Source organism: Gallinula chloropus (assembly GCF_964237585.1).
Source record: "Gallinula chloropus genome assembly, chromosome: 8".
In the NCBI taxonomy this organism is placed as follows: Eukaryota; Metazoa; Chordata; class Aves; order Gruiformes; family Rallidae; genus Gallinula; species Gallinula chloropus.
This window is the reverse complement of record NC_140093.1, coordinates 28,536,374-28,549,848: the sequence shown is the minus strand read 5'-3', so window position 1 is coordinate 28,549,848 and position 13,475 is coordinate 28,536,374. Positions and strand designations below refer to the sequence as shown.

Below are 13,475 nucleotides of genomic sequence, written 5' to 3'. Positions count from 1 at the left end.
CTGATGAGTCCCATACAGTGATATCCCATACATCGTTGTATGGGACAGACAGCTGAGGAATTTTTTGAGAAAGGAAAAAAAATGTCTTAATTCTGCTAAAAGCTGGTTTTGCCATCAGACAAAGTAAGGGCAAAGGACCTGCTTAAGAAATCCATTTTTTAGGAATAAAGTAGCAGGATGGGTGTCATCAGATCCCAGTGGATGTTATCAATACAACAGCAGCTATGTCTCTATCAACAAGCACAAAGGAGACACAAGCTTTCCTAGGCACTGTGGGTTTCTGAAGAATGCACGTCCCAAACCACAGTCTCAATGTCAGCCCTCTCTGCCATATAACCTGGTAAGAGACCGATTTCCAATGGGGCCCTGAGCAATGAGAAGCCTTTGAAGAGATCAAACAGGAGACAGTCCATGCAGTAGTCCTTGGGTCCATCCAGACAGGGCCAGATGTAAAGAATGTGTTCTACACCACAGCCAGGGAGAATGGCCCTACCTGGAGACTCTGGCAGAAAGCACCAGGGGAGGCTCAAGGTCAGTCTCTGGGATTTTGGAGTTGGGGCTACAGACGATCTGTGCACTCTAACAGAAAAGGAAATACTGGCCACCTGTGAAGGGGTTCAAGCCACTTAGGAAGTGACTTGGACTGAAGCCCAGCTCCTCCTGGCACCCCGACTGCCAGTACTGTGCTGGATGTTCAAAGGGAAGGCCCCTCCTACACAACATGCCACTCATGCTACGTGGAGCAAGTGGGTCACATTTATCACACAGCAGGCTTGAATAGGAAACCCCAATCACCCAGGAACCCTGAAAGTGATCACAGACTGGCCAGAAGGCAAAGATTATGGAATATCACCAGAGGAGCAGGTGACATGTGCTGATGAGGCCTCACTATACAGTGAACTGCCAGAAAATGAAAAAAAACATGCCCTATGCACCGATGTGTCCTGTGGCATTGTGGGAAAGCATCGGAGATGGAAAGCTGCTCATATAAGATGAGTAGCAGAAGCTACTGAAGGAAAAGGTGAATCCAGCCAGTTAGACCTGAACATTGCTGAAAGAGAAAAAAGGCGAAAGCTCTACCTCTATACTGACTCCTGGATGGTGGCCAATGCCCTGTGGGGGTGGTTGCAGCAATGGAAACAAAACAACTGGCAGTGTGGAGGCAAACCCATCTGTGCTGCTTCATTGTGGCAAGACATGTCTGTCCAGTTAGAGAGCCTAACTGTAAAAGTATGTCATGTAGATGCCCAGATACCCAAGATCCGAGCTAATGAAGAACATCAAAACAACCAGCAGACCAACCAGGCTGCTAAGATTGAAGTGACTCAAGTAGACCTTGACTGGCAATGTAAGGGCAAATTCTTTATAGCTCGCTGGGCCCATGACACCTCAGGCCATCAAGGAAGAGATGCCACATACAGATGGGCTCGTGAACGCGTGGTGGATTTGACCATGGACGCTATCCCACAGGTCATCCATGAATGTGAAACATGTGCCTCAATCAAGCAAACCAAACCTCTGTGGTATGGAGGCTGAAATACAAGTATGGAGAGGCCTGGCAGATCGATTCCATCACTCTCCCACAGACATGCCAAGGCAAGTGGTGTGTGCTCACAGTGGTAAAAGCAACCAGTGGCTGCCTAGGAACATAGTATGTGCCCCATGCCAGCAACTAGAACACCATCCTGGGTCTTGAGAAGCAAGCCCTCTGGCGACATGGCCCTCCAGAAAGAAGACAATGGGACTCATTTCTGGAATAATCTCATAGACACCGGGGCCCAGGAACAGGCCATCGAATGGGGATATCATATCCCCACCGTGCACCAGACCCCGGGAAAATCAAGAGGTACAATGGGCTGTGAAAGACTGCGGCAAAAGCAATGGGTGGTGGAACCCTCTAGAACTGGGATCTGCACTTGGTGGGTGATGAGAAAGGATGGGGAAGTCCAGTGTGTATGCTGAGGCGTTTTAGTTCTAGGTGAGGACAGCCACTAAATTGTCGGTGTATAACAAAATCAGTCCATGGCAGATGGTCTAAATAATAGACAAATGATGTTATGAACCTCCCCAATACACTGAAAACGTGAGATCTGGGCATGGTGTAGATGTTGTGGAAACAGGGGTGGATAATGTCCTGGTTCTGGCCAGGCCAGAGCTCACCTGCCCAAGCAGCCAGCACAGGTGAGATGAGTTTGCCTGGGCTGTTTTCCACACCACCTGACATCACTTCCCCATCAAAGGGGCTGGTTAGGGAGGGGTGATCGTACTATGGTGCAGCACTCTGTTATTGTTGGGTTTGCAAGGTACTCTCTGTGTGAGTGCAATTGGGGCTGTTATTTTTCCCCTTTTATGGTGCCTTTGTCAGTAAACTGTCCTTATCCCAACCCACAGAGGCTCTGTCTGTTTCTCTTCCGGGAGTGAGCGAGCAGCATGTGGTGCTCAGCCATTGCTTGGGGCTGAACAACCACAATTTCCAAGCCACAAGCAGTGAGCTTCTCTAAGAGAAGGTGGTGGGAAACTGTGTCCAAGACCTTGCTAAAGTCAAGGTAGACAACATCCAGAGCCCTTCCCTTGTCCAAGAAGCAGGTCACTCTGTCATAGAGGGAGATTCAGTGGGTCAAACAGGACCTGCCCTTATGAACCCAAGCTGACTGGGCCTGATCAGCTGGGGGTTCTTCAAGAACTGGATAATAATGCTCAGGATGATCTGCTCCATCAGCTTCTCTGGGACTGAAGTCAAACTATCAGGCCTGTAATTTCCCAGATCATCCTTCTGTCCCTTCTTATATAGGGGGTTACGTTGACTGATTTCCAGTCTGTTGGTACCTCCGCAGTCAGCCAGGACTGATGGAAAGTGGCTTGGTGAACCCCCCTTGCCAGATTTTCAGCACCTTTGGCTGCATCCCATCCAGCCCCACAGATCTGTGCACATCTCTGTGGTGCAGCAGGACCATCTCCTCCTGGATTGAGGTTGGGTCATTGTGCTCCCTGTCCCTGTCTCCAAGCTCAGGGAATTGGATTCTCTCTGTACAACTGCTCCTATTACTAAAGACAGTGGCAAAGATTTCATTAAGCACCTCAGTCTTGGCCTCATCTCTAAACAATGTTTCCTCCTGAATCTGATAGGGGATGGAGGGTCTCCCTGGTCTTCCTTTTATTTAAATGGAGGACAGATGAATTTCTAGATGGGCTTGGGACAGACAACAAGGAGAAACCCTCATCCTGTTGTACTTCCCTCAACATTACACACCCCACACTGCACCAGGAGGAGCCCTGAGCAATGCCTGAGGGACAGGACCTGTTTTCCCTTGCCTGGGGGTCAGGGCTTGGCCTTTCTGCTTCATCAAACCAACCCAGGGCTTTCTCAGCATTTCAGCTGCTTGTACATTGCCTTTGCCTACCAGCCAACATGGCCTCCAATTACCTGTTCTAACGAGTCCCTGGGGAGGCTCAGCCAGCAATGGCTCTCAGTGGGACTCATTAATACTTCAGGGTACTTTGGCTTCTGCTTTTGACATGGACTTCTTGTGTAATCTCCTCTCAGTACCTGAGCTTCAAGGACTCAGCACCAAATGCACCCAAGGGCTCATAAGAATAAAAGCCAAGCCTTAACGAGCTATGTCTCTTGATTAATTATCTTCAAGTCTTCAGAAGATGTACAGATCATTGAAGCTGTTTCAAAGGGAGCTCAGAGTAAATTTGATTTATTTTTAAGGTTGTAGGTTATTATTTTCACTGTAGAGGGGAGGTGATAACCTCTGTTTGAGATTGATCCAGGGTGACTCCTAAGGAGGTCTGGACTGTTTAGAAAAATGGTTCCTTGAGGTCTGGAACAGTGGGGACAACCTTGCTGCACATCTCCACAAGCCCACCATGACTCTCATCAGCCAGCTGGGACTTGCATCCCTTGTCCTTACATCAGGTCTCTCTGCTGCACTCCACAGTGGGGCATTACAGCCCCTCTGTACCAGCTCCCCTGCTTTCCTTAGAGAACTGGCTGCACACAGGCAGCACAGAGGGAGTTATTTTCCCACCAACACAAGAAACCTGACAAGATTCACCATTAAATCAAACACTTCTCACTCTATGCCAAGTGCAATCTGCCACCAGTGAGGTTCACCTGCCACAAAGCTTAACCCTGTGAGAAATGTTCTAGTGAGGAAGGAGACTGTGAAATCACTGCAACTCAAGAGCTGACTAAAGACAGAATGAGTCAGACAACTGCCAGAAAGGCAAGGGTTTAACTCCCTGAAACTCAGAGCAGCAGCTGGATGGTTGAGAGGTTTCTGAATGGTCCAAGGGGAAGGGAAATCTGTAGAGCAATCACAAGTGCTGGTTTGCAGATCCACTGCTATGCTGATTATTTCAGACATGGTCATAGAAACTCTTCCAATTGCTTGGAGATGGCATCCAGAACAAGCTGTTTCATCACCTTTCCAGGGACAGAGGTGAGACTGACTGGCCTGTAGTTACTTGGATGCTCCTTCTTGCCCTCTTTGAATACCAGACTGACATTGGGTATCCTCCAGTCTTCAGGCACCTCTCCTGTTCGTTGAGACCTGTCAATGATGATAGAGAGCACCTCAGCGATCACTGGAAGTTGTCATCTATAGACTCCAGGAGTCTCCTAGATCTCTTGCAGCTCACTGTGTGGTTTTCCCAGCAGATGTCCGGGTGGTTAAAGTCCCCGATCAGGATGAGTGCCTGTGACTGCGATGCCTCCTGCAGCTGAAGGAGGAAGGCCTCGTCAGTATACTCTTTGACCATATGGCCTGTAGTAGACCCCTATCACCAGCTGCTCATCATTTGTCCCACCCCTAATTCTGACCCACAGGCTTTCAACCTGCTCCTGGCCACTTCTCAGAGGGAGCTCCTTACAGTCTATCCACTTTGTAACATAGAGGGAAACTCACCCACCCTTCCTACCTAGCCTATGATAGAATCATAGGAGTTGGAAGGGACCCCGAGAGATCTTCGGGTCCAACCCCCCTGCCAAATCCGCTCACCACCTCATATTACACAGATAGGCTTCCAGACAGGTCCTGAATATCTCCAGAGATGAGACTCCAGAACCTCCCTGGGCAGCCTGTCCCAGGGCTCTATCACTCTCACTTTGAAAAAGTTCTTCCGCATGTTGGTGCGGAACTTTCTATGCTCCAACTTGCAGCCATTGCCCCTTGTCTTTTCTCCACAGACACTGAAAAGTGTCTGGCCATTTACCCCTGCATTCCATACTTAAGATATTTATAAACATTAATAAGGTCCCCCCTTAGTCTTCTTTTCTCCAGGCTGAACAGCCCCAGCTCACTCAGCGTCTCCTCACAGGGGAGATGCTCAAGGCCCTTCATCATCTTTGTGTCCCTCCTCTGGACTCTCCCCGGGAGATCCCTGGCTTTTTTATACGAGGGAGCCCAGAACTGGGCACAATACTCCAGGTGGGGCCTGACCAAGGCAAAGTAGTAGATCCAAGGGAGGATCACCTCCTTCAACCTGCTGGCCACACTCCTCCTGATGCACCCCAGGATCTCATTGGCTCTCTCAGCCACCAGGGCACACTGCTGGCTCATGGCCAACCTGTCATCAACCAGGACCCCCAGGTCCTTCTTCACAGAGCTCTTCTCCAGCAGCTCATCCCCCAACCTGTACTGATCCCAGCAGTTTTTCCTTCCCAGGTGCCAGACTTTACACTTGCTTTTGTTGAACTTCATCTGGTTTCTCCCTGCCCAGCTCTCCAGCCTGTCCAGGTCTCTCTGGATGGAAGCGCAGTGTTCCTGTGTGCCAGCCACTCCTCCCAGCTTTGTCTCATCGGGTACTTGCTGAGAGTGGATGCTGTTCCCTCATCAAGGTCGTCAATGAAGATATTAAACAGGACTGGACCCAACACCGAGCCCTGGGGAACACCGCTAATCACAGGCCTCCAGTCAGATTCTGCTCCTCGAATCACAACCCTCTGGGCTCGGTCCGACACCCAGTTCTCAACCCACCTCACCGTCCACTCATCTATCCCATGCTCTCTCAGCTTTGCTATCAGGATGTCATGGGAGACAGTATCAAAGGCCTTGCTGAAGTCAAGGTAGATGACATCCACTGCTCTCTCTCCATCGACCCAGCCTGTTATGAGATCATAGAAGGCTATGAGATTGGTGAAGCACGATCTCCCCTTGGTGACTCCATGCTGACTACTCCTCATGACCTTCTTCTCTTCCAATTGCTTGGAGATGGCATCCAGAACAAGCTGTTCCATCACCTTTCTGGGGACAGAGGTGAGGCTGACTGGCCTATAGTTGCCCAGATCGTCCTTCTTGACCTTTTTAAAGACTGGAGTGGCATTGGCTATCCTCCAGTCCTCAGGCACTTTGCCTTTTATCCAAGACCTATCGAAGATGATAGAGAGCGGCTCAGCAATCACCTCCACCAGCTCCCTCAGCACACGTGGATATAACCCATCCGGGCCAATGGATTTGTGTGCATTAATCCCTTTGAGACACTCCTGGACCTCCCCTACCTCAACCAGATGGAAGCTCTTCATTTCCCAAACATTACTTCTTTCATCCAGTGTGTGTGGGTCCCGGGGGGCCTTTGATATGAAGACCGAAGCAAAGGCAGCATTCAGTATCTCCACCTTCTCAGCATCCCCCGTTACCAGGACACCCTCCTCATTCAGCAAGGGACCCACATTATCCCTGGTCATCCTCTTCCTATTCACATATCTAAAGGAAGATCCCCAAGTACCAGTATAGGTTAGGGACTGGCCTGTTGGAGAGCAGTGTAGGTGAGAGGGGTCCTGGGGGACAGAGGGATAACCATGAACCAGCAATATTCCTCCTGGTTAAGAAGGCCAATGGCATCCTAGTGTGTGTTAGAAAGGATGTGGTTAGCAGGTCAAAAGATATCCTTCTCCCCCTCTCCTCTGCCATGGTGAGACCACACCTGGAATGTTGTGTCCAGTTCTTGGCCCCTCAGTTCAAGAAGGACAGAGAACTCCTTGAAAGAGTCCAGGGCAGGGCCACCAAGATGATTCCTTATGAGGAAAGGCTGAGGGAGCTGGGACTCTTGAGCTTGGAGAAGAGGAGACTGAGGGTTGACCTTCTTCATCTTTATAAATATGGTGAGAGTTGGGAGGACAGAGCCAGGCTTTTCTCAGTGATGGCCAGTGATAGGAGAAGGCAACAGGTTCATGCAGGAGGAGAAGGCAACAGGTACAAGCTGGAGCATGGGAAGTTCCATGTGAATGTAAGGAGAAACCTTTTCCCTGTGAGTTAGATAGAGTCCTGGGACAGCCTGCCCAGAAAGGCTGTGGACTGTCCTTCTCTGGAGACATTCAAAACCTGCCTGGATGCATTTTTATGTAATTCAGTCTATGTCATCCTGCTCTAGATGATCTTTTGAAGTCCTTCCAACTCCTAATGTTCTGTGATTCTATGATTCTGTGATTCCTACCCAAGGGAACTATCCTAAAAGCTCCTGAAATCATTTTCAGGCTCTACCAGTGTCCACCTTAGAAATTGCTAAATGCCTCCAAAACAAAATGTTTGAGTGACGACAGATGTTCCTGGCCTGAAACCTCCCCAGGTAGCCCACTAGCAGACACAGGAGCCTTGGGACTCGGGGCTTTCATAGATAACAGAATGGTCCTAACAATGTCTGATATAATTTTCAGGATCTTCCAGCAGCTATAGCTGCCAATCAGAAGGTACAAGGCCCTAAAGATCTTCTTGGCTAGAAACCTCCCCAGGTAGCCCAAAGATGCATTGACAATGGAATGTTCATAGCAATGCAAGGCATCTGGTTTTAGCTCTACCAGCTTCTAGTTTTGAAACTTCTAAACGCCCATCACTAGCTCCCAAACAAAAGTGGTGAGGGCCTAGTAATATTCCTGGCCTGAAACCTCCCAAGGTAGCCCACTAGCAGGCCCAGTTACCTTGGGGTTCAGGGTTGTCATAGGCAGTGGAATCATCCTGACAGTGCCTGACATCATTTTCTGGCTCTACCAGCAACCACATTTGACCTTGCTAAACGTACAGCAGTACATCTCAAACAAAAGGTATGAGCAATGAAAGAAGTTTGTGGTCTAAAACCTCTACAGGTAGCCCAGTTACAGCCCCCCTAACTTGGGGGTCAGGGCTTTTGTAGCCATGGGAGTGGACATAAATCTGCCTGACCTCATTTTCTGACTTTAACATTGTCCAGCTTCAAAACTGCTAAATGTCCAGCAATATAACCCAAACAAAAGGTGTGAGGGCAGAAAAATGTCCCTGGCCTGAAACCTCTCCAGGAAACACACTATCAGACCCAGGAACATTAGGGCTCAGGGCTTTCCTTGCCAAGGGTCGGTCCTAAGAATATCTGACATCATTTTTGGACTCTACCAGCACCCAACTTCAAACATGCTAAACATAGAGTAATGACACACAAAGAAAAGTTGAGAAAGATGAAAGATGTTCCTGGCTGGAAACCTCGTGAGGCAGTGGACAAGAAGACCCCATAACCTTTGGGTCAGGACTGTCCTTTTTAAGAGAACAGTCCTAAAAGTGCCTGATGTAATTTTCTGGCTCTACCAGTATCCACCTTCGAACACTCTAAAAATCCAGCAATATCCCCCAAACAAAAGATGAAAAAGTGGAAAGATGTTCCTGGACTGAACCTCCCCCATGCAGAATAAAAACAAGGCCACTAAGCCTGAGGCTTAGGTCTTCCCTTGCCAAGCGATTGGTCCTAACAGTGCCTGGCTTCATGTTAAGCCTCTACCAGCATCTGCCTTTGAATATCATAGAATCAGAGAATCACAGGGGTTGGAAGGGACCTGGAGAGATCATCGGGTCCAACCCCATATGCTAACCATCTCACAATTTTATTGAAACAAAAGATGCAAGGGCTGAAAAATGTTACTGGCATGAAAACTCCTCAGGTATCGGATGAGAAGCACCAGAACCTTGGGCTCAAAGCATTCCTTGTCAAGGGAATAGTCCTAACTTTGCCTGATGTCATTTTTGGGCTCTACCAGTTTCCATCCAGGAAACTGTAAATGTCCAGCAGTAGCTCCCAAAAAAAGGTGCAAGTGCCAAAAGACAATCCTGACATTAAACCTCCCCAGGTAGCCCACAAAACACCATAAAACCAAACAGGGACTACATACAAGAAGACCAGTCTCCTTGGGGTAGGCATCTGAGCATGAGAGGATGAGGATCTAAGGGACTGCAGAGAAGAACTGGCCAACAGCATTGCCCTTGCAGAGGGGTAGGGAACATGTACTGGCCGTGTGCAGCACAGCACTGAGAAACCCACTGCACCACCCGAGTGTCTGCCAAGGCCAGGAGGAGGAAGTGGGGAATGAAGCTGGTGTTGGACATTCTCTGCCTCTTTGCATGGAGCCCTCTGCAAGGAGAACAAGGCAGTGAGAACATGGGCCACTCTTCCCTGAGCAAAACGTTCTTGCTGGAGACACAAGGACTGGCTATCCCTGTTCTATTAGACATTGGGAAAGTTCTTTTTTGGGAGGTGCATTTCCTGCCATCTGATGGTGCCACTGGATGTATGGGGCTGTCATGTGAGCTGTTCAGGTGTCAGTTTGTCCTTGCAGCAGAAGGTCTGTCATTTTTGACATATATGATCTTTTCCAAATGATGGTTCCCACTTCCCCCAACTGCAGAGCAGAGCTTTGTAGATTTGTTTTTCCTGATTTTGTTTTGTGAAACACCAAGAAAAGCCCAACTGCTCACCTTATTCCCTTCCTTTCACAGGGGGAAAGTGAGTTGTCCCTGTCCCTGCCTGGGGGTCCTGTCTCATGGGGAGACAAGGAAAGGTGATTGTCCTGCCCAGCTCTGGTTTGATCAGAAGAAAGTACTCTGATGGACACAGGGATTTCTCCCCAGCTGAGGGAGGGAACATCAAAGATGAGATCATAGAAACATCCCCATGAGGCCTGAGACACCAGAGGGAGCCTAGAAGAACTGGTCTTCTCCTGCTGAGCTGGGCTGAGCTCCTGGGATGAAGGAAGCTCATGGCAACCCAGCAGCGCTGCAGAGGGACAGCTCTGCCCAGGAGCAGCTCCTCTGCCAAGCACACAGGGCTGGGGACACTGCCTGTAGGCACCGAGGGGAGACCTGTGAGGCTGAGAGAGCTGATGGATGCTGAGAGCTCACTGGAGGACAAATCTCCACAGCACTCTCCCTGGTATGTCTGTGGGTGCAGGACAATGCAGGTTCTGTTCCTGGAGGGATCTCCTAAAGCTGGGACATGGGGCAGTGTGTGGGGTCTGTCAGGAGGACAGGTTCTCTGTAGGACCAGAAAGTGCTGCCTGGAAGGGATGCCCTTCTGTCCCATCAGAGGGACAGAGCAGGACAGCTGTCTTCTCCTGGGCATGGCTGCAGAGGTGTGAAGCATCGTGTGCGCACAAGGGTGCCCAGGGCTGTCCTTGTGAACAGCGTCCTTGTGCCCCTGGGGGCTGTGTGCTGGGGCAGGGAATCTGCTGCTGCCAGGGTCAGCACTCAGCCTGGCTTGGGGGTTTCCCCAGGGATAGAGAAGGACCTGTGGGTTGAGTGAGTGACCAAGGGAAGAGCAGCGTAAGGTCCTTCTGCAGTAAGACACTGCTGCCTGGGTCTGCTTTGCTCCCAGCTCCAGCTGATCCTTAAGAAATTCCAAAGGGAATTTGAAGAACAACATCAAGGAATCATTTTCCTGTAGGCAGAGTCTTTGCTTTGACTTTTCCTCTCCTGTGGGCTGTGCTGACTGTGGTGTATTAGAACTGATTTCTCCCCTCAAGAATATGCAATGAAAACCTGATTCTCATGAAGATATTTGAGCTTCCGCTGGTCCCTGCACCTTGTGGCAGTGCCAGGAGGGGTCTGCAGAGCAGAGCTCAGTGCAGGGCAGGTTGGAAGCGGTCTGTGAGCACAGAGCGGGAGGTGACATGGGCAAAGAGAAGCAGCTCCAGGGACAGCTCCAGGCAGCAGAAACAGAAGGAGCTTCTCCCTGAAATGTCGTGGGAGTGGGGATTTTTACCTCCCTGACATCCCCTGCAGTGCTGACCCTTTCCCAAAACAACCCCCTGTTTCTGATACCTGGCACAGATTCTACATCCAAACTACAGGGTTTATGCCTAGTCTTGTCCTTGTCAGCCTGACCCCCAGTGAGAAGAAGCCCCTGAGTGAATTTCTCTCTGTCCCACTCCTTCCAGCCTTGGGACCTCCAAGCCGACCATCCTCCCAGCAGTGACATGCTCCAACCAGCACAAAGCACACTTCCCAAAAGGGACCTGACAAAAGTCCTCCTGAATCCCTCATCCAGTTTACATTGAAAGAGGTTTTCTTTAAAGAATAGTACCCTAACAACTCACTGTGCCTTTTCTTCTTTGGACAGGTCTCCACACTTGACCACAGCAGATGTCCAACAGCAGCTCCATCAGCCAGTTCCTCCTCCTGCCCTTTGCAGACACACGGGAGATGCAGCTCCTGCACTTCTGGCTCTTCCTGGGCATCTACCTGGCTGCTCTGATGGGCAATGGCCTCATCATCATCACCATAGCCTGTGACCACCACCTCCACACCCCCATGTACTTCTTCCTCCTCAACCTCTCTCTTACTGACATTGGCTACATCTCCACCACTGTTCCCAAATCCATGGCCAATTCCTTGTGGGACACCAGGGCCATTTCCTACACAGGATGTGTGGCTCAACTCTTTTTCTTTGTATTTTTGATCGTCACAGAGGCCTCTCTTCTCACTGTCATGGCCTATGACCGCTACGTTGCCATCTGCCAATCCCTGCACTATGGGACCCTCCTGGGCAGCAGAGCTTGTGTCCACATGGCAGCAGCTGCCTGGGCCAGTGGGTTTCTCAATGCTGTGCTGCACACGTCCAATACATTTTCACTGCCCCTCTGCCATGGCAATGCTGTTGACCAGTTCTTCTGTGAAATCCCCCAGATCCTCAAGCTCTCCTGCTCAAATGCCTACCTCAGGGAAATTGGAGTCATAGTGGTTGGTGTCTGTTTAGCTTCTGGGTGTTTTGTGTTCATCATGTTGTCCTATGTGCAGATCTTCAGGGTTGTGCTGAGGATCCCCTCGCAGCAGGGACGGCACAAAGCCTTTTCCACCTGCCTCCCTCACCTGGCCGTGGTCTCCCTGTTTTTCAGCACTGGTTTGTTTGCCCACCTTAAGCCCCCCTCCATCTCCTCCCTATTTCTGGACCTGGTAGCAGCATTCCTTTACTGCACTTTTCCACCAACAGTGAACCCCCTCATCTACAGCATGAGGAACCAGGAGCTCAAGGATGCCGTGTGGAAACTGAAGACTGGTTGTTTCTAAGCAGTACCAAACTGCTAATGTATTTCTGTATATCACTGGCAATGTTATTCATGTTGGGACCAGTCTGTATTTAGTAGGGTTTTTAATTGTTCAATGTTTTTTCCTTCTATTTTGTCTAAACTATAATAACATGGTCAATGTTTACCTCATTCCTAATGCAGTATCTCCTGTTCTTGTGTGACTCAGACACTTTGTAAGGATGAGCTGTGCTCTCTTTCCATCATGTCTCCCTTGAAAGGTGCACAAATTTTTCTTTATCCTGTCATCTATAAAAAAATTACAAGAACATTCTCCTCAGCTGAATTATTGTCACAGTTCTGCGTAGCTGAGTGCTGTTAGAGAACCGGGGGCTGCAGACAACAGCGTCTGTAAGGAGCAGCCAGAAGCTCCCCGCTGGCCCTGAAGAGTAAACATCTGCTGATTCAAGGCCAGAGTTGCTGCTGACCAGGGCTGAGCCCATCAGCGCTGGTCACAGCACCTCTGGGAATCACATTTAGGAGAAAAAACCACATGCAGCTTCATTTTGCCCCCAGAGAAGGGAGTGAGAAGGTGTAACAAGCTGTGCAGACACCAATGGCAGGGGTAAGGGGGAGAGGCACCCCAGGTGCTAGAGAGAAAGATGCCCCTGCAGTCCCTGTAGAAAGCCATGTTGGAATGGGTGTCCCCCCAGAGCCCATGGAAAAGGCCCAGAACCCACCTGCAGCCCGTGGAGAGGCCCCACGCTGGAGCAGGGGGAGACACACAGGAGATGCTGTGACCCACATTGCATCAATCTCCTCCCAGCACTTGCAGCCCATGGAGAGAGACAGAGACACAGAGATGAGCGAGGGAGAGATTCACTCAGGAAGAGGTTTTCTGAGGTGAGGCTGGTGACCCCGTGTTGGACTGGGACTGAGAGACATTGATATTTACTACTGCCCACCATAGCAGTGACCCACGGTGGAGCAGCTGGGGAAGACATGAAGCCCTGTGGGAAAGGGCTCACACTGGAGAAGTTCATGACGTAGTGTCTGTCATTGGTGGGACCCCACGGTGCAGCACGGGGAGGGGGTGTGGATTGAATGGTGTCCCCCAGCCGAGAAGGAAACCAACTTGCAAGGGACTGCAAGAAGAAAACAGAAAGAAACAGAAAGAAGCCTCATTTCAAACAAACCTCCAACCAGAGGAGAT

General features: G+C 49.9%; 1 protein-coding gene across 1 annotated transcript; it reads left to right on the top strand.

Annotated features, from left to right (window-relative positions):
- Positions 1-11,381: 11,381 nt before the first annotated feature.
- On the top strand, positions 11,382-12,305 carry LOC311194495 (olfactory receptor 14A16-like; the record flags this gene model as incomplete). Its single annotated transcript, XM_084267601.1, has 1 exon — positions 11,382-12,305. The coding sequence occupies one exon, from the start codon at positions 11,382-11,384 to the stop codon at positions 12,303-12,305; it is 924 nt and encodes a 307-aa protein (XP_084123727.1).
- Positions 12,306-13,475: the final 1,170 nt, after the last annotated feature.